The sequence below is a fragment of the Dipteris shenzhenensis genome, chromosome 2 (genome assembly GCF_047967505.1).
Source record: "Dipteris shenzhenensis isolate YYH24624 ecotype China chromosome 2, Dip_SZ_1.0, whole genome shotgun sequence".
NCBI classification, from domain to species: domain Eukaryota; kingdom Viridiplantae; phylum Streptophyta; class Polypodiopsida; order Gleicheniales; family Dipteridaceae; genus Dipteris; species Dipteris shenzhenensis.
Window position 1 is genome coordinate 20,255,743 of NC_141597.1, and position 19,721 is coordinate 20,275,463.

The 19,721-nt window shown below is 45.3% G+C and overlaps 1 protein-coding gene across 2 annotated transcripts in view; it reads right to left on the reverse strand.

The window, feature by feature from the left end:
• Window positions 1–16,785, reverse strand: part of LOC147904454 (uncharacterized) — a 32,355-nt gene extending 15,570 nt beyond the window's left edge. The window contains exons 1-9 of one of the 2 annotated variants that reach the window (XM_087394405.1): window positions 16,687–16,785; window positions 16,423–16,549; window positions 13,210–13,262; window positions 13,002–13,126; window positions 12,828–12,922; window positions 12,405–12,610; window positions 12,110–12,298; window positions 11,749–11,961; window positions 11,478–11,631 (exon numbers count right to left, since the gene is read on the reverse strand). In XM_087394405.1, the coding sequence (XP_087250531.1) occupies window positions 11,478–11,631; window positions 11,749–11,961; window positions 12,110–12,298; window positions 12,405–12,610; window positions 12,828–12,922; window positions 13,002–13,126; window positions 13,210–13,262; window positions 16,423–16,549; window positions 16,687–16,694 (1,170 nt within the window). In that variant the 5' untranslated portion in view covers window positions 16,695–16,785. Of the gene's footprint in view, window positions 1–11,477; window positions 11,632–11,748; window positions 11,962–12,109; window positions 12,299–12,404; window positions 12,611–12,827; window positions 12,923–13,001; window positions 13,127–13,209; window positions 13,263–16,422; window positions 16,550–16,648 lie in introns of both variants that reach the window. The other variant, XM_087394415.1, reaches the window with a different exon arrangement.
• Window positions 16,786–19,721: the final 2,936 nt, after the last annotated feature.

The window sequence follows — 19,721 nt, forward strand, 5'->3', positions numbered from 1 at the left end:
ATGCTTGGACAGATTTCTGACAGTGCAAGTACAGAAATCTGAGTTGCATTTACAGCCAGTGCTTGGCTGTGTTTTTTGGAAGTTGTGCATTTCATTCCCAGTAAGGGAATTCAGTTTTGTATCTGCTTAAATCTCTTTCTCAGATATAGCCCAGCAAAATCAGAATGACTTCTAGTTCGGTGGTCTTTCACAGGAAGACAAGTTGGATGGTACCAACTACTCCCTCTGGAGTTTTATGGTACGCAATATTCTGATTTCTCGCAATTTATGGGATTATGTGAATGGGGGTGAGATCCGACCAGCAGGTATGGCACCTAATACCCCTCCTCAGCAAGGAGGTGGAAGAGGTCGTGCACAGGGTGCAGCTGCAGAACAAGTTGTTGGTGCAGCTATAGCCACTACTCCAGAGCAGAAGAGATGGGATTCACGGGATGCCTTAGCTTTGTCATGTATCTCTCTTTCAGTAAAAAGATGTATCATTCTGCATATCCGGTCGTGTAAGACCTCGAAGGCAGCGTGGGATATTTTAGAAAGCATGTATGCAGCCCAGAATGATGCAAGGGTATCTTTCTTGAAAAGAGAGTTAAGTAATACACATATGGAAGAGGGTGACTCCATGTCAGTCCACCTCACAAAGCTACAGGATCTCAGAGAGCAATTATTGAACATAGATGAGATTATTCTTGATTCAGAGATGATTACTACCACTCTGAATTCTCTTCTTGAGTCTTATCTCAGCTTTCATACCTCGCTGAACTTATCATTGAGGGGGGGTGCAAATCCTCTCACTTTTCATGAGTTGATAGGACTTCTGCTTCAGGAAGAGCAGACCAGGAAAAACTTGCTTCACGTGCAGGTGAACAAGCTATGCTCTCAAAGTTTAAATCAAAAACAAAGGGACAGGCAAAGACATCAGTAAATCAGCCTTCCAGTGGGTCAGGACAGCCTTCACAAAAGGCTAAAAATGATGCAAGTAAGCCCAAGAAGAAGGGTTTTTGTCACTACTGCAAAAAGCCAGGTCATCACATTGCAGAATGCAGGAAAAGGCTTGCAAAAGAGAAGAAAAACAGCTCCGGTATGGCTGTTTCAGATTCAGCTCCTCATGCATCTGACAGTGGGGATGCTGCAGCCAACTTTGTTGGACAGGATTATGCCTTTTTATCTTGCATTTCAGATTCTAGGCTGGCTGCTCCAGATGCTCGGGATAGTACAGCCACTTGTAATGATGATACATATGCATTTTTGACTTGCAGTTATGACTCTTCTACGGATGCATCTGCTTTCAGTGTCAATGAAACACTGAACACTTGGTATTTTGACAGCGGTGCATCCAAGCACATCACTTCTAGGAAGTGTCTTTTTACATCCTTGCATCCACCTCCCGTTGGTAAGAAAGTCACTTGTGCATAACTCATCATATTCAGTACGTGGCACAGGAGATGTTGAGCTTACTGCCATTGATGGCTCAGTTTTCAGACTTTCAGATGTCTTATATGTGCCTGGTATCACCAAAAATCTTCTTTCAGTGTCCACTCTTAACAGAGCTCGATTTCAGGTCATCTTTGAGGATGACAAATGTGCTGTCCGAGACAGGGAAGATGATTATGCCTTAAGATTACCTAGTACTCTACTGCGTGGGCTTTTTCAGCTTGATCTTTTTGAGAAAAGAGCAGCCCATGCTCTTGTAGTTTCTACCCCTACTGCTGCCATGCAAAATGCAGAATTATGGCATGCCCGATATGGCCACATGCATTACAACAGCTTGATGACACTTCAGAAGCATTCTATGGTTGATGCATTCCCCTTCAAAAAGGATGGTTCAGTTAAAGCTGTCCGCAAATTACAGCTTATACATAGAGATGTCTGTGGTCCCATGAGGACTCCATCATTGGGTGGTCATCTCTACTTTGTTACCTTTATTGATGATTACTCCAATTTCACTTGGGTCTTTGGGCTGAAGCGCAAATCAGAAGTGTTCATGGTGTTTAAACACTTTTCAGCCATGGTTGAAAATGAAACCGGACTCAAGATACAGACATTGCGCACAGATAGAGGTGGGGAATACTTGGCTGCAGATTTTGATGCTTTTCTGAAAGGCAAGGGTATTGTGCATCAGCTCACAGTGAGGCTGACCCCTCAGCAAAATGGCGAAGCTGAGAGGAAAAATAGAACTCTCATGGAGATGGACAGATGTATGCTGAAAAGCAAACACATGCCTCACAAATTCTGGCTTGAGGGTCTGATGTGTGCCAATTACATTTTGAATCGGGCTTCCACTAAGGCTTTAAAAACAAAAACTCCCTATGAGGTCTGGAATGGGAGAAAGCCTTCAGTGGATCATTTCCGAGTCTTTGGATGCCTTGCTTATGCTCATGTGCCAGTTGAATTTAGGCACAAGTTGTCAGATAAAGCCATTAAGTGCATATTTGTTGGATACAGTGCAGAAAGCAAGGGGTACCGTCTCTACAATCCTGCTACATGCAAGATCATTGTCAATAGAGATGCGATATTTGCAAAAAATTCAGCTCACACTCACGCTGAATTTCAAATGCCTTCTTCTTCAGAGGATGTCTTTGAGGGGTTGCTACCCATTGCCTTGGGTTCCCCTGCTGATATTTCTGATGCAAATCAGAATTTACAGCCACCTCCTGATTAGTTCCGCCACAGGATGTCTTGCCACCTCCACAGGCAGTGGAACAGGTAGTGCAGCAAGAAAAGAGCAGGTACATGCACAGCCCAAAAACTATGCATTGGCAAGCAGTTAAGCGCATCTTCCGTTATTTGCAGGGCACGAAGTCTTTTGGCTTGCTATTTCCCAGGGGGGGTGACTTGCAGATGCATGCCTACAGTGATTCAGATTGGGTTGGTGATTATGACACTAGGCAGTCCGCTAGTGGCAATTGTTTCTTTTTGGGTAAATCTTGCATTTCCTGGCTGAGCAAGAAACAATCTACAGTGGCTACCTCATCATGTGAAGCTGAGTACAGGGCAGCTTTCACAGCAACAGTTGAATGTGTCTGGCTGTGACGTCTATTTGCTGATCTTCATCTGTCATTGGAGGGTCCTTCTCGAATTCTCACTGATAGTCAAAGTGCCATTGCAGTGGCAAAGAATCCAGTGTTTCATGCTCGCACGAAGCACATTGAGGTTCACTATCACTACGTCAGAGAGAAGTTGCATGCAGGAGAGATCAGTATGATCTTTGTGTCCACACATGACAACGTTGTAGATATTTTCACCAATGCACTACCACGTGAAAAGTTTGAGGCATTTCGCAGTGCCCTGAACTTATATCCGTTTGGTGATTGATAAGCCTTGTACATGACATTGGCACTGCAGGGGGGTGTTAGAATTATAGATATAATTCAGCAGTGACCAATGTAATTTAATAAGCTAGTTAGGGGCACTTTTCCCTCTTTAAAAGGTTTTTCCCCCTAACCGCAGTTAGTTCACTAACTATGGTTAGTGACTACTAAGGTTTTGTCACTAGGACAAAACCTTATCTCTCACTCTTTGAGTTGTACTCTTTACACTCTTCTATTGCAACTCAGCTCTCAAGCTTTCAGCTCTCAAGCACTCACTCTCTTGCTCTCTCTCTCCACAATCTCTCACAAAAATAAGCATTGTAACTTGTTCAAAACTGTAGAAAAAAATGGGGTGCAGGATAGTGGAAGGGAGGTGTGAGGAAGGAGGAAGGAGGGGGCAGAGAGAGAGAGAGAGAGAGAGAGAGAGATTACACGATAAAATATGATTGCATTAAAGTCCACGTGAGACCCTTCAGGATCTATGGGACTAGCGATCACTATCAACTAATAATGATCCCTTACATCCAGTGAGAGAAAGCTGGCACTGAGGCGGTAGACGGAGAAGGTGTACAAAGGTGAGAGGAGGGAGGAGGAGAATATGATGACAAAATTAGACGTCACATCAAAAGTAGGAGATACTTGCTTTTTCAAGGAAGGGGATTGTGTGCGTCAATTCTCCGCAAAATCATTGACCCTCACTAAAGGGTAAGGACAATTGGTTGCATTCTGAGACTTTCCAACACAAAGGTTGCTCATCCCTTACAACATTATCCACAAGGTTGGGGAAGTTACGTATCAATTGGAGGTACTGCCAAACTACCAAGATCCACAATGTGTTTCATGTGTCTTTGCTCAAACCACATGTGGACCAGCGTGTGCACATGCTCCTAGAGTTGCCACCTATGGATGAGGGCCATATTCTGTCCTTCACTTTGTGGGTTTCAGAGATAAGAGTACTTCGCAATATAAGGTATACGTTGAGTACCTTATCACACATGCAAAGGAGTATCAGAGGATGAACAATCATGCAAGCCAGAGAGCATCATCCAGGAGTATCCTCATCTTTTACCAGGCTGATCAGCATCATTTTGCTGTCTCGGCACCCTTGTGTGATAGCCACAGCATGTACTTTTGGGAGTGAAATTCTATGAGAAGGTACTGAAGGGGGAAAAAGCGACTAATGTAGTAGTACCCTAGTGAGAGTTAGAGGGAATTGTGAAGGGGGCTATATGTAGGGACGCTCATCGCATACTTCTTTTGCTTGGTTTGTGCATCTTTCATATTCTTTTTAGCTAAATATAGAAGAACCTCCATCCTCCCCAAGTCATCTTGTGCTTGTTGATTATTCACGGCAATGTCTGCAACCAAGGAAGGCGTTCCCACTTTGCACCCATGTACTGCCTCAAATAGGCTTATTCGAATAGAGAGTTGCTTGGTGCTGTCGTGGAAAAATTCAGCAAATGCAAGCCACTTCTTCCACGACCTCTAGGTGTCATGACAAAAATGCCTCAGTTATTCCTCTAGCCATTTGTTCACCCTTTCAGACTGATCATCAATCTTAGGATGGTACTAGTGTGAGTAAAGTACCCGCTGCTGTAAATAATTCTTGCCAAATCTCCTGAGGAAATCCGTGATGTTTAAAGACTTTATCAATGAACTGCCAAGCAACCTATAGTGCTGAATACCAGGTCTTGGTAGGTATGAAGGGCTTGTCTGTCCAACACTACATAGATGCGCTCCCATCCTCTATCTGTAGAAGGCAGCCCCATGATGAAATCCATAGCTATCTGTGCACATTTGCCCTCTAGAATGGGTAATGGCTGCAACAAACTAACTGGTAGTTTGCCGTCCACAGGCATTCCTAGAAAAAAACCCTGCCTTATCCTCTCATACGTCTTTGTGACACCTATATGACCTGCATAGGAGAAAAATGCAACAAATAAATTTTGAGCCATTATGTAATTTAAATTCAGGATGATCATAACATGAGGGCTCCTGCAAATCTGAAAAGATTGCTGCTGTCTTTGAATTATGCATGTACTCTTCTTGAGTGTCATGTAGCCAATCCTGGTAGCTTGTAGACACTGCAGACAGCGTGCAAGCCCACATCCTAGACAAGGCATCTACAACCACCTTTTATTTCCCCTTTCTATACTCAACCTCTCTTGCTGGGCCGACAGGTTGTCTGTGTAAGGAAAAATATGAGTGTTGTATGATCAGTTTTCACTTTGATTTTGCTCTCATATAGATAGAGATGACACGTTTTGAAGGCATGAAAGATGGCCATCATTTCCTGATCATAAACATGGTAGGTAAGCTCTTTGGCATCAAGTTTCCTGCTTTCAATAGCTATCACACCATGGTCCTGCCTTAGAACAGCTGCCAAAGCCTTCACCATTGGCATCTACCTCCACAATGAGTGGCCGTGAGAAATCATGGCATACCAATACAGAGGCATGAATCAATGCAAGTTTCAGGTCTTCAAAACTGATCTGCAACCAGGCTCCAACCAGGTCCTAAAGGTGTGTAGCTGCAGGAGATCCTCTCGAATGACCTGGTTGGTATGTGGCCCAATCGGGATGGTGGGTGGGAGTACCGGAGGGGCATCTAAACTGTACTGAAAAGGAGGTATCCTATCGATGTGGAACCCTAGTCTCACAAACCATCTGTGAGTCCGTGCATACCAACATCGCTCGTCTCCCTCTGCTGCCAACCTCATGGAGGAATCGAGAGCCAACCATAGCAACCTCTGTCTCCCTGATGTGCAGTCCCCATATGATCTAACCCGGTGTAGATATGTGATGGTCTGAAAGGCTGCATCTAGCTGGAGTGGAGAAGCACCAAACTTGGCCTGAATGATGTGATGTGGTACAGACGGTTTCCCCCGGATCATTCGTGAGAGCATGAGGATCTGCAAGCGCTCCACCCGTGTCCACTCTATCTCTGACATGTCAGGCCCCCAACGCCATACATACCGGCTGGTCGGACCAAGGAGTCGAAGAGAAGAGCCTTGGTCCGAGGGTCCTGGAAGTGGGAGTGAAAGCACTGTCTCTCTAGCCGAGCCAGTGAGGCGTATCCCCTGCTCAGTCTGGCCTGCATCGCTAGTCTCATCGTGCCAATACAGCTGCATAGATCTTGGACATCACATGTCCAATCATGATAGTCCTGTAGTTACTCGGGTCCATGGGATCCCCTACCTTGTGGATGGGGGTGATGGTGTTGAGTGTCCAAGTGCGGGGGAAGCCAAGGCAAACGTCATTGAATAGCTTTGCTAGGATCGGGGCTAACGTGTCGATCCCATATGCGATAAACTCAGTGCATAGCCCCTCGTGATCCTTAGCTCGGCCATTGTGCAGTTTCAATGTCGTGTCCTTGACTCCCCCTCTGGTGAAAAACGTGCAAGTGGTGGGACGAGGTGTGTGTATGAGGTCTGGAGTGGGCTGCTGTGGGACATCATATAGATGGTGTGCATACGTGTGCCAGACTCTCGTGTCGATGAGAGGTGATGGGAACCTACGCTCAAGGAATCTCCGCCAAAAATCCTTAGAGTTGTTGCTGTTCAAGATGTGCAGCAGCAGCTCCTCATTTTGACGAAGAAAAGCCTGCTTCTTCCGACGTACAAGACGTCGGTACTTGCGTACCGTGTCTGGTGTGTTCGGGAGGTGACATATGGGTTCAAGTCGGAGCTGTCGGCGATAAGCCTTGCACTCCGCATCGTACCAATTGTTGCAAGGTACAGAACCAAGAGGTGGTGGTCTAGTGGACCGTGTGGTGTGGGGAAAGATTTGGGGGCAGCCTCGTGGAGTGTGCGACTAATCAGGGCAGCACGGTCCTCTATGAGTGGTATGTGATCGATGTAGGTTAGGAGTCAGTTTAGGCGTCCAAAGTAGGTCAATGAGAGACTGTGATCAAAGTGTATGTCGTGGTAGGTGTCGTGTTTCCTATGTGGCGTGTGTGGTGTGGCTAAGCATGGGTTGGCGATAGTGAAGAATAGGTATGTGTGATCAGCTCCTGGAGGGAGTGGTGCTACGGTGAAGTCGGTGATACATGAAGTGAAGGTAGGGGATCCCATGATGTAATCTACTACACTAGTGCCCCCCCGTGTGGGAAGCAAGTAAAACCACCTGAGGAGGGCCATAGGTCGAGCCCGTTGTAGATGATGAGATCATGCATCTTGCCCAAATCAAGGAGTGCGTGTCCATATGGTGTAACAGGCCCGTGTCGGTCCGATGAGGTCCTAGTCATACCTGCTCCGTCTAGGTCCATGTCTGGAAGCATGATAGAGTCATCTCGAAAGTCCAGGAGTGGTCCCTGTCGCGTACTTGTCCTGGCGTTGAAGTCCCCAACAAGGAGAACTTCCCCGCGGGCTGAAAGGTCTGGGATATCCTGATGTAAGGGTGCATATGGAGATGTCTCACCCTCTTCTCGTGCCACTCTGGCGAAGTGGGATGTGTCTAGCGGGAAGTAGCATATTGCTATGAAAAGGTCACGGGTGTCTGTGCGTCGGATCCGGATCCACATGAATCGGGAGTGTGCGTCCTTCCTCTCAATGGAGATGGCTCCAGCGAGGGAAGACCTATACAATACTGCGACCCCGCCTGGTCCTCAGACTCCTCCTGTATCCCTCGTCTCATCCCTGAAGGCTGACTCCCATGTGTAGCCACTGACTATCGGTAGTGGACGCTCTGGGCTCTAGTGTGTCTCCGTGTAAAAGACTATGTCTCGTCCTGTATAAGACTCCGAGAAGTTTCCTCGGTCTGACCATAAGGTGCCATTACAGTTCCAAATGGTGCAGTCTAGGGTCTCGAAAACCTGAGTCTCATAGGCCCCGTCCCCCTAGTCTCGGACCACGGCCCATTTTCCCTCCTTGCGGGCAACATCCCGCTGCTGCAGAAGAACTCGTCGCTCCTCAATCTGTAGTGGTGTCAAGTCCTCGTCCATGGACAGGGTGGGATGCTCTCGTAGAGAGGCTCGGCGTCGAAGTATCGCTAGACGAGCATGTGAATCTTTGAAGCGAATGACTAGGGGCTGCTCTCGGTTGGGATCTCTCCCAACACGCCATGCTCCCTCTATGCCATGGTCGGGGACCCCCATGGTGGTGGTCACAAAGGTAATCGCCTCCTCCATGGGCGTCGTAGTGGTGCTGGTGCTGTCTCGCGTGATCCGTCATATCCGGATGTTGAGGGCCTTCGAAGCCCTCTGCTGCTGCTCCTGTATGGCGGCTGAAAAGGTTGCCTTTGCGGGCTCTCGTTTTGCCACGTCCACCCATCTAGTCGTCTCTGCTATAGCCGACTGTATCGTGGCTATCTGTGCCTCCATCTCTGTGACTGGGGTCCCTCCGGGCGCTGCTCTAAGGGTCCCGAGCTCCTCTCGAAGTTGTGTGATGTCGTGTCTGAGTCCCTGGATAAGGGTGCCCTGCTCGTGTATAATGCGGGCCTGCTCCTGGGTGTATCGAGCCTGCTCCTGGGTGTAATGTGTCAGCTCTGCCTGACGGGCCCGGATGTTGTGTATCTCAGCCAATAGAGAGTCCCAAGCATCTGGCGGGGGCCTAAGATGTCCTGGTCCAGGTGGGAACTAGATCTCGAGAGGGGTTGGAATGAAGGTGGGCTGCTGAGGTTGTACTGAGGGTGGGGGAGTGATATGTAGGAGTAGCGAGGTCGGACGAGGTGATGAAGGGTGGCTGACTGAGAGGTAGAGGTGATACGAGGGGAAAGTACTGTGGAGCCGTGGCTGATGGGGCCAGTGGTGAGGCTACTAGAGACGAGACCTGTGATGATGATGCAAGAGAGGGGGAGGAGAGAGGTGGCGTAGATGATGAGGCGGATGATGGTGGTGAAATAGTGGTGGTAACCATAGAGGTCGAGGATGTGGTGAGCGGCATGGGCTTTGGGTGGGCCCCTTTCTTCTGGCAAAGAAGGGACTGCAGGAGGTCAAAGCTGCTTTCCCCCCCCCCCCTGGGAAGGGAAGGGGGGGTAGCGAGGGGTTAGCGGAGGGGGTAGCGGGGGGGTTGGCAGAGGGAGTAGCGGGGGATAGAGAGGGGTAGCCGAGGAGGTAGCGAGAGGGGTAGGGGGGAGGGGGGGGGTAAGCGAGGTAGCTGGGGGGTTAGCGAGAGGATAGCGAGGTAGCGTGGGGGTAGCGAGGTAGCGGGGGGGTTAGCGAGAAGGGTAGCAGGGGGTAGCGAGGTAGCGTGGGGGTTAGCGGAGGGGGTAGCGGGGGGATAGGTAGCGGAGGGGGTAGCGGGGGGTAGCGGAGGGGGTTAGCGAGGGGGTAGCGGGGGGGTAGTAGGGGTAGCGGAGGTGGTAGCGGGGGGGGGGGGTTAGTAGAGGTAGCGGGGGGGGTAGCAGAGGTAGCGAGGGGGTACGGAGGGGTTAGCGGAGGGGGTAGCGCAGGGAGAGAGAAAGAGAGACATTACCGTCTTCAAAAGGCCTCACGGGCCTATGAGACAAAAGTATACATCCAAAGTTGATCCAAGTACAAGCCATCATGGGCTGGTGCAGGATACATTAAGACCCTTGCAATAACAAAAAAACTGACCCTGCAAGGGTATACTAAGACCCTAGAACTGAACATCACATATGAAAAGGAAGATATAGGTATAGATATAGAAGTGGAGAGTAGTCAAGGAGCCCCTCCTCGCAGGCACAATGATATCATGGTAGGTCCTTCGATATGATGTGAGGATATCGTGGATCCATTGTGAGTTTATGATGCCAACAGCCTAAAAACACTGGTAAGTCAATCAACCAAGCAATTGTCCCTCGGGAGCATATTTAAAGAAACTTTTGGGACACTGCAGAAAATTTTTGGATATGGCAAACAAGCTAGCAAGACACATAACAACCACATAGAAAATTTTCAGACTTTCACCATGGGAAGTCCAGATGTAAAAGACCCACTATCTTGCTTGATAGCGAGTTTGAGTCCCATAATCTTGAAGGGTCTTCTGTGGACTTTATTAAAATTATATCACATCATCCGCAGACTACCGAGATTGACCCTGGAGTCATCTTTGAGACTTTGAGATAACGGAGTCCGTACGACTTGGTACGCACTTGTATCGCAATGGTTCTCTAACTAGGGTATCAGTTCATCTCACATCATATGCTTGGATCTACTTCAGCCCCATAGGACACAGACTTAGGGGGGAGATCAGGAGTTCCCCACCAAGCTCCAGTTTTATCATGATCACTTTCTGAGGATGTCAGAAGATGGAGTGATTATCCGGCCCAGATACTTGGAGGATAGAGGTGTCTCACATGTATTGAGGATTGACATTGGGCAATTGCGGGTATCACCCCATTAGTTGGTAGTTGAGACAGGGAGGGCAGCAGGCATACCTAGAGAGCAGACTATGCACATTGAAGGAGGTGGAGACGGAGGAGCACTTTATGTGTAGATCCCGGTATACTGTGAGAGATGGGGGCGATATCACTGCCTTTTTCAAGAGAGGCATGGTTTTGGACCACTAACTCGAGTGATTCATTTCCCTGATCAGGTGTGTGTCGACCTATACTTGCTGGAGCTGTACACGCACAGAGACCCTACTGAAGCAGGTCAGACAGTAGGAGGAGATGGCGACACTTGAGACAGGGATGTACAGGACACAGATGCATGTTACAGACTTCTTTGAGTCTCAGTTAGAGTCGATCCATAGGGAGGTGGAAGACGAAGGGGTCTATGAGATGAGGCTAAAGTGGATCAGGAGGAGGAGGAGGCCAGGATGTCACATCCTGTCTTTGAGTCTGAGTTAGAGCCGAGCCATAGGGAGGTGGAAGAGGAAGAGGTCTATGAGATGAGGGCAAAGTGGATCAGTAATAGGAAGAGGCAAGAAGAGATGGAGTTGGGATTGCAGAGATCAAGAACAAGGTTTCTAGACAGCTGCATTTCAAGCAGGTTGTTTGATGCATACGGCTTTCCTATAGCCTCATGTACCAACTTCCCTCTAAGAATATTTTCTTCGTGTGCCTCATTCACGTCTGAAAATCGAGAAAACACCATGCACTTCATTGAATTTACCCTGGAGAGCCTGCTCGCATCTTCTTCATAAAATAAGCTTTTTTACCATTTTAATATCTCCGCCAAAACATGCAGCACAAACACATTTAGCAACACTGGATATCAGACAGATCTTTTCCTTGCAAAACCAACCACGAAAGTTTTTGTGGGCCTTGCCTTGGTAAGCAAAGCCTTTCCAAGAGATAATGGGTCCACAGACAACGGACCCTCCTGATATGCCGGGACAAAACTTTTCCCATTATAGCCAGCAAGAAAATGGTATGCTGCTTGTCCGGGGGTGAGCTGACACACACTTGGAATAGCACCAGAGCTGCAAAAATCAACAATAATAAGAGGCATTAATAAATAATAAATAACAATTCCCGTTCCAAGCATTAAGATGCAGAAGAGAGATTGGAAAGGGGAGCTTTCTGCAACATAAGCATACCTATCCACTGTCACAAGCACAAAAGAAGCAGGAGCTTGAAAAAGATTGGGTGCTTGATCATCAATGCAGCTGAAAAAGCTTGCCAAACCATCAGGTGCACTCCAAGAAGAATAAGAATCACTTGTGACGGAGGCCTCAAGAATAGCTGGAGAACCTTGGATGACTGATTCCGGTCCAAGAAGCAGAATGGTTGAATCTCCTTGGATAAGTATACTGCCATACACAATTTACTTACGAATCAATCATACTAAGAATAATGATGAGTGTTAGCAATAATTAACACATTCCCATCATTGGAAACTATACCCCAGGAATTAACAAAGCCGCCTTCTGAAAGTCTTATTTGTCTTGTGAGACCCACCGTGCTGCCAATGGAAGGGCTCCTTTAGACAATAAAGAAGGCGCCGCGAGTGCAGCCAGTGTACTTTTCAAAGCAGAAGCATCAGCAAATGCTTTGCCACCCAAAATCAATGCAGACCGGTCATAGTCTGCAGCAGCAAATCCACTTTCTGCCTTGGATGTAAATCCAAGCTGTTGCAAAGCAGATGGGCTGTGATCATGCAAATAGTATTAAAAGGTAGATTCTTGCTCACCCAATCCGTCAAAAGATGCTCAAAATTGTCCAACTTGAACACTGGTCCTTGGAGACAACTCACCAGAATCCTGAGGCTACATATACAGTAAGTGGAAATGCATCAGCACCAGCCACACGAAGGGGTGTTCGGCACAGTACATTCTTCATTGACAAAGCAGCAGAAGCATCATCACAAATAGACCTCACACGTACATCTTCTGAGGGATATGATCCGACAGCCCCATCATGCACAAACAACTTTGACACTGAAGACAAGTGCGACTGAACCTGTAATTTAAAAGTTTCCTTTAAAGGATAGAGGTATATGATGACCTAATTCCAAAAAATGGAAAATCACAGCCTGTACCTGAGTACTCAGAATCAGTCCCAATTGAATAGTCCAGATTAATTTTATAAAGGAAAGTTTTCAAGAGAGCCAATGGATGACGGAATCAGAAACCAAACACAATTTATAGATATCAAAGTGATGTGAACTGGAACCTGCCTGCTTGAGAAGCCTATTGAATTGTGCTTTAGTGATCACATTTGCACCTGTGGAGAAACTCCCATGGGCATATAGACTAGAGCCACAAATTATGCCTGCAAAGAAACAAAGGAAATTCAAAGAAGATTTAAACATAGGACTATGGAGAGGGACACAAGCATATCGTATGGATACCTGCTGCAGATGCACCATGCCTCTTGAGTTCCAATTCTTTCAGATTCCTAAAGACTTCTTCCTTTGGAGGCACGCCTTTAGTGGCAAGTGCCCAGTTCAAGGAGTAAGAAATGCCTGGGCCAACCCTGCCAATGTACACCCTCGAGTTCAGTCTGTAGTTAACCCAGTGTTTACAAAACTACTAGTGTCCAAACATTAAAACCAACACCTTGGAAATGGAACAGTATCGATCTCCACTTCAGCTGCTGCCGTGCTTGCCAACTGACAGTAGTTACAGAAGTCAGACACTCATTAGAATCCTCTAAATGTATTTCTACTCGAATAGTTGTATTACAGGTCTCTAAAATAATCTGAAAAAATGCTGAAGCATCCTATAACAAAAACAGGGCTGTAAACAAATGAAGAATATCACAACTAGCACCGAGCTTGTCAGAGCACAACAACCTGTGTTCAAAGCATATCTTAGCTTCTAGAATACCAGAACAAATTCAAAACATGTGCAATATTGGAGTTTGATGTTACAAATTTGACAATTGTCTTGCAACCTGCTAGTTTAAATCCAAAACCATGTCACATATGTTGTCATCAAGACCCATAAAGGGCCTTGATCATCAAATTCAGAATACCAGATATCAACCATTGTTCAACCTTATCAAGCATCCATCACAGGACTTTTAGCATCACTGACATTAATAGAAAGTCCGGTGCTGTTGAAGTACTAGGCAGCATCTATGTGAAAAGTTGCCTTGTGATATATTAAGAACTTTAGATTAAGCTTGAAGAAAACTAAGTAGAAATCAGCTATCTAAGAGCAATGTCTGGGTAGCTCTTACAGACTACTTCACATTCTTCCCAGCTTACCACCTACGAAAACCTAGAGCAGACACAAGGAGTGAGTTAGAGGGGCTACAGAAACCACCAGCTACTTTGAACAATGAAAATGTAGAAAGTGCCAAGATGCCAGGTCTTACAAAGGTGATCAAAATGCTCAGATGTCAGAAGACCTTGATCCAATATGGAGGGCAAGGCATAGACAATATCAAGCTACATGCCCACCAAAAAGACCAGAATCATTCATGACTTTACTGTCAATTTGAGATCAGGAAATAAGTAGAATCTGATGACAGACAATGCCTTTCTGGGACAAAGCATATAGTGTGCAAATTACTGCCAAATGCATCAGGCAAGGTAATCTGCACAACTTATACACAGAAATCCCTGCAAGAGTTCAATGTTCCACCTCCAGACACCTACAAGGATCCTAGATGCTCAACTTGTAAGCCCCCCATATGAGGAGAATCCAGTGAGCAATACATTAGAACAGTATACATGACCAAAGGACACTGCATGAAAGCCATGCAATACTTGGCATTTCCATGAAAGGCCCAGAATCTACATGATCCAGGTATGTCTGGTACCAAATGTCAGCTGACGGGTCGACATGTATCAGTCTGCCGTTTCTCTGGGAAAACAAAATGTACCAGTCGGCTGCTGATGTGGAAGTTGGCTGATGATATGGTAGGTCAACTGCTGATGTGGCAGGTCAGCTGATCAGCCGATCTGCGGGTGTTGCTGGTCAGACTAGTCAACCTATATCATCCCTTGTTGGGACCTATAAAGGTCCTCTCTAGACTAGTTGGCCTATATCAGCCCTTGTTGGAGCCTATCAAAGGTGCCGAAAGGGGGCCTATAAAAGGTGAGGGTTCTCCCTATCATATCTGGGGCTAAAGCATTGCTTGTCAGTCCACTCTAGACTAGTCAGCGTGTATCAGCCCTTGTTGGGGCCTATACAGCCCGAGCACCCTGCATTGGATATGGAAGCAATACATTGTCATTGTAAGGAAAGGCTTGGCATGCAAGTATTTTTACGTTCTCACTAATGAAGAGATCCATTGGTTGTATATTCCACCACAATGGTTGTTGACATCTGCTCTCATGATATCTTGAGTAGTGAGCCAGAACCCTGAGAAGCAAGCTGGTCTCTCTTTCTTGTCAGCACCCTCACCGATAGTGTATCTTGTACCGGTTTTCAAAGAATAATATAGAAGGTTCTTTTTTTGGAGCCGCTAGAACCAACCAATTCAAAATACTACAGGTTAGACTCACTGTTAGCTGATTGAAAACGAAAGATTTTGTCTTTGCAGCCTGAAATTAAGCTCAAAAGTACTGTCACTCACGCTTAGAAGGGGCAGCATAACCCTTCCTCAGACGACACCTTTTGATGAGCTCATAGATGTAACCTGTAGGTTATAATGTTAGCTAGGTATTCTCAAAAGGCAAGGATTAAACCCTAGAACTCATGGCATGAGGTGTCCACAGCTTTCATCATGGGTGGTTGATAGAGCTTGCTCTCCTGTTATTCTGAAGTCCATCCAACATGCTTTCAATCCCTCTTATGAAAAGGAGCAACACGTACCGGAACTCCTACTCGTCAAAAACCAACACCCCTGTGCTGAAACATCCCCTCCTCTAGCATGTGAATTTAGAGCAGCCCATATGCTATGATGTACTTAAGGGGAAGTCAAAAGTGTTTGGGGCTAGCTCGCCAAATACCACTCAGCGTGAGGAAGAAGCTGTTGAAATGCCTGAAGCTTACGATGAGCAGCAGCCTTACCACAGAATTTATATCTTTCTCTGCCCTGAAGTACTTAAGGGGAAGTCAAAAGTGTTTGGGGCTAGCTCGCCAAATACCACTCAGCGTGAGGAAGAAGCTGTTGAAATGCCTGAAGCTTACGATGAGCAGCAGCCTTACCACAGAAGCACTTCGTTAGCTTTTTTTGTAGAGCCTTCCCGGACTGAAATGACCCCTCCCACACGAGTGGAGAGCTCTAAGATTCTTAATGCTTTGACCGTTCAGCTATGACCCAGCCAGAGACATAAGCTGAAACGGTCTCATTGTGGAGACAGACCCAATGTGTGACGACCGGATTGAAGATTATAATGTCTTATCAGTGCCTTCAGGGTATCTGGGCACCCCGATACGGGGAGTTTTACGTCAGACTCCTGACGGACTCACTGTGGGCAGTCCTTTGGCCATACCGTTGGGTGTCATACACGGACGATTTATTCGCCAAATTGTCTTGGATGGAGTCATTGCCACCCACATCGTACCAGACCACTAGATCTGGGATCCGTTGATACTGATTGAGTAGACTACATGTCTTGCAAGACGGGCAGATAATTAACCTTTTGTAGAATTTATATACCTTGCCGAAAAGAAGGCACAGCACATACAAACTCCTATTGAGGACTCGAAAGAGGAAATAGAAATGCAGAATTCATTTACATCCTTGAGGCGGAAATCAATTATGAGGGGCTGCAATCAGAGGATTATATACGCGCAGGATCGAGAGAGAGAGAGAGAGAGAGAGAGGAGATTATATCAGCAGATGTCTGATAAAGGAGAGCGCATGAAGAAGACCTGTCGAAATGTGGAACAGTTCCAAGATGTATGAGAATGGGGGAAACGAGCGAGGAGACGATGCACAAGAAACCTCTTCATGGTGAGAGCTGAGGCTAGCCCCTCTCCTCTGCTTCTGCTCTTGTATCTGCAAATGGGTTTGATTGTCACCAGGCCTGCGGATCAGTCCACTTCCCCTCGTGCCTATTTGTTACTTGCACAAACACATTATGAACTTTGCAAGCACCTTATATGAATGCTCAAGGCTAGCCCCTCTTCTTGTACCTGCACATGGGTTTGATTCAAATCAGCATGTCACCAAGGCCTGCCACTTCTCCTTGTTGCCTATTTGTTAACTTGCAAGCAAATTATGGAGACCTTCTAAAGCGTGTGTGCAAGTGTCCACTTAACAAAAGAACATCAATAGAAATGCCTAATAACAAAAAATAGCTGGACCCTCAAGAAAATACAAAAAGTTTAAAGGCCGAAACGAGGTGGCCACACTGTCCCAAAACCAGATACAGTGCCTTCAAGAAGTATATATTAAAAAGGGCTCAAACTTGCCATTAGGTAGATGTTGTATAAAGTACTGTGTACATCAAATGGAATTGAGGGCGGCATGGTGTGGTGAATATGATCATCAAGATGTGTGATGCTAACAATTCAAGAGCCTCCTAACAATGCCTCCGTTGCAAGATCATTAAAGCGAAATGTGATTGATTTGGGCCATCTAACAATTAGAGTCTTTGCATCAAGTGTAACCTCATCAGATAGTTGTCATTGCCATTCATTTGGCTCCCTTTCCAATCTAGATTCTTACCTGTGATTTAAGCATCCTTTCAAGGTTGGGTGTAGGCACCGTCATCACTGTTTCTGGCATAACTAGCTAGCAATTCATCTTCCACATCCTTATCCTCCCCCACATTTGCCGGCTCTTATTGAAGTGAGCACAATAGCTCACACTCTACATATAATGAGGAGAGGAAAATATTTACACATAGTTCACACTCTACAAACATAGAGAAGAGGAAGATATGCACACAACTATTCGCTATACAAATATACACTATCTCTTACATTGGAAAATAATACTTCAGAATATATAGTAAACCCTAACTGGGTTGGCCTAAGCTCATAAAGACTATTCACACAATGACTCAAGTCCCTTCTAGGGCATGTATACAACATATGTTCTACCATATGTACATGAGTGATGAGCATATCAATGACTCAGACCTTAATGCTTCTTCCCCATCATCATCATTGGATGTTACTTGATCCCTGCACAAAGAGTGAACCAGATAGACAATTCCATCTTCCACCTATTGTTAGATGAAATGGTAAGTGAATGTCAATGTGCTTCGTCCATTCATAACACTTTGGATTTTTTGCCAACACAAGTGCACACGTGGCTACCACAAAATATCATGGTAGCACCACCTTTGACTACACCAAGAGCCTCTAAGAGCCTTCAAAACCAAATTGCCTCACAAGTACATGTGGGCAAGTGACAAGCCAATGCCATGGCTTCTTGCTTCTTGCTAGACAATGATTCCTTGCTAGACCAAGATACACACTAAGAATTTGGTATGAATGTGTGTCTTGAAATAGACTTATGCCTCAAGGTGGCCTTCCCAATTTTTGTCACAAATCCCTACCATCTATGGTTTTGCATATTGGCTATCCTTTCAAATATGCCAACTTGTGGTGGTTACCCACTAAGATATTGAAAAATCTACCCCACACCATTTGGATGGTGGACATATGACTTTGTCATTAACTTGACCACAAGTCCTACTACATGGGAAATCTTTTGCCATGTTGATGTCATCAAAGAGAGAGCTTACCAACTACTTATCGGTATCACTTTCTAGCTTCTACATATTATATCCGGTCTTAATAGGTGTACTTAGGAGTATGAAATCCTCTAACAAATACAATATGGAGTCTATGTATCTAGTTTGACAAAGACATCATCTATCTACACACGAATGTACTGCAAGAATTCCAAGGCATGCATTTCAAAGTTTTTACTACAAAGATCAACCTTGACCTCCTTGCTATAACTTGTTATGATTGAGATCATCCACATAGAATTCTATCATAGTGAGAGCATTTGCATTTTTCTTCACATACAATTCATGATCTAGTTTAAGCCTTGTGAACCCTTTCTCAGTAAAATAATGTCAGACTTGCTATGCTAGCCCATGGGACCTACTTGAGAGCCTTAAGTGCCTTCTTTAAATTGCATACCAAATTTAAGATCTTTTCTCAACATATCATTCAGGATGTTTCATGTGACCCCTTGTAAGAAGTTTTGTGTTAAGATTGCATATAAGAGAGTATCAAGATGGCCTTTATCCTAATTACTAGTGCTGGGGTCTTCTCAAAGTACATTTGAGCTATATGCTTTCTAAGTTGAACTTGTAGATCCATTTGCATCCAATAACATTATTTCTCTTAGATGGTTCTACGAATTCCCAAGGATCATTATTTAGAATGTATTTTGTAGAATGCTATTGTATTCCTTTTCCCATTGCATGTATACCTTTTCCATTGTATGTACCTATTCTTTTGAAAATTTCTCTAATCTATGCCCCACAACACCTATAAACTACTTGTTGCCTTTCAGGTTTCATGTCCTTGACAACTTCCTCCCCCTTATTAGGAGTCATTTAGCCTACTTTGCTATTGGCTTAGATAACATGGCTTCTGGTCATATTGACCATGATATGCTCTCTAGCTATAATTTTGTAAATTAGGTGGGCATCTATCCCCCGTTCAACTGATTGCTCTTACTCATGCTAGGTAGCATACCATCAAATATTTTACATTTTGTGGATATGTTTCATAGGATATTCAAAAGAGTCCAAAGATATAGGTTGTATGATCTAGTCAAGAGAAGGTTGATCGTCTAGAGAGATATCATTGGTAATACTTCTTCATACTTTGATCACCCTATAATAGTCTCAATGCCTACTCCATCTTCTCACTCAAAGAATTGCTTTATTGTCACAATCATACAATAATTAATCTCTTGACAATCTTGATGGATTTTTCATAACTACATTATGATCAAAATCTTGTTTACTAGTTTTCGGTTATGTTAAAAAAGTGTGAATCCAAGAGTTATATTAAAAGAACTCTCTCTTTCACAATAACATTTTGCAGACACTTTTAAAAAAATGAGAGAGAGAAAAACCTTCTATTACTGCTTGGAAAAACAAAACCACAAATGTTTGGAAGGCACTGACCAAAACTAAAATGCTCAAGCCAAGCGAAGGCCAACCTAGATCTTGGGTCCAATCCCTAATGTAGAA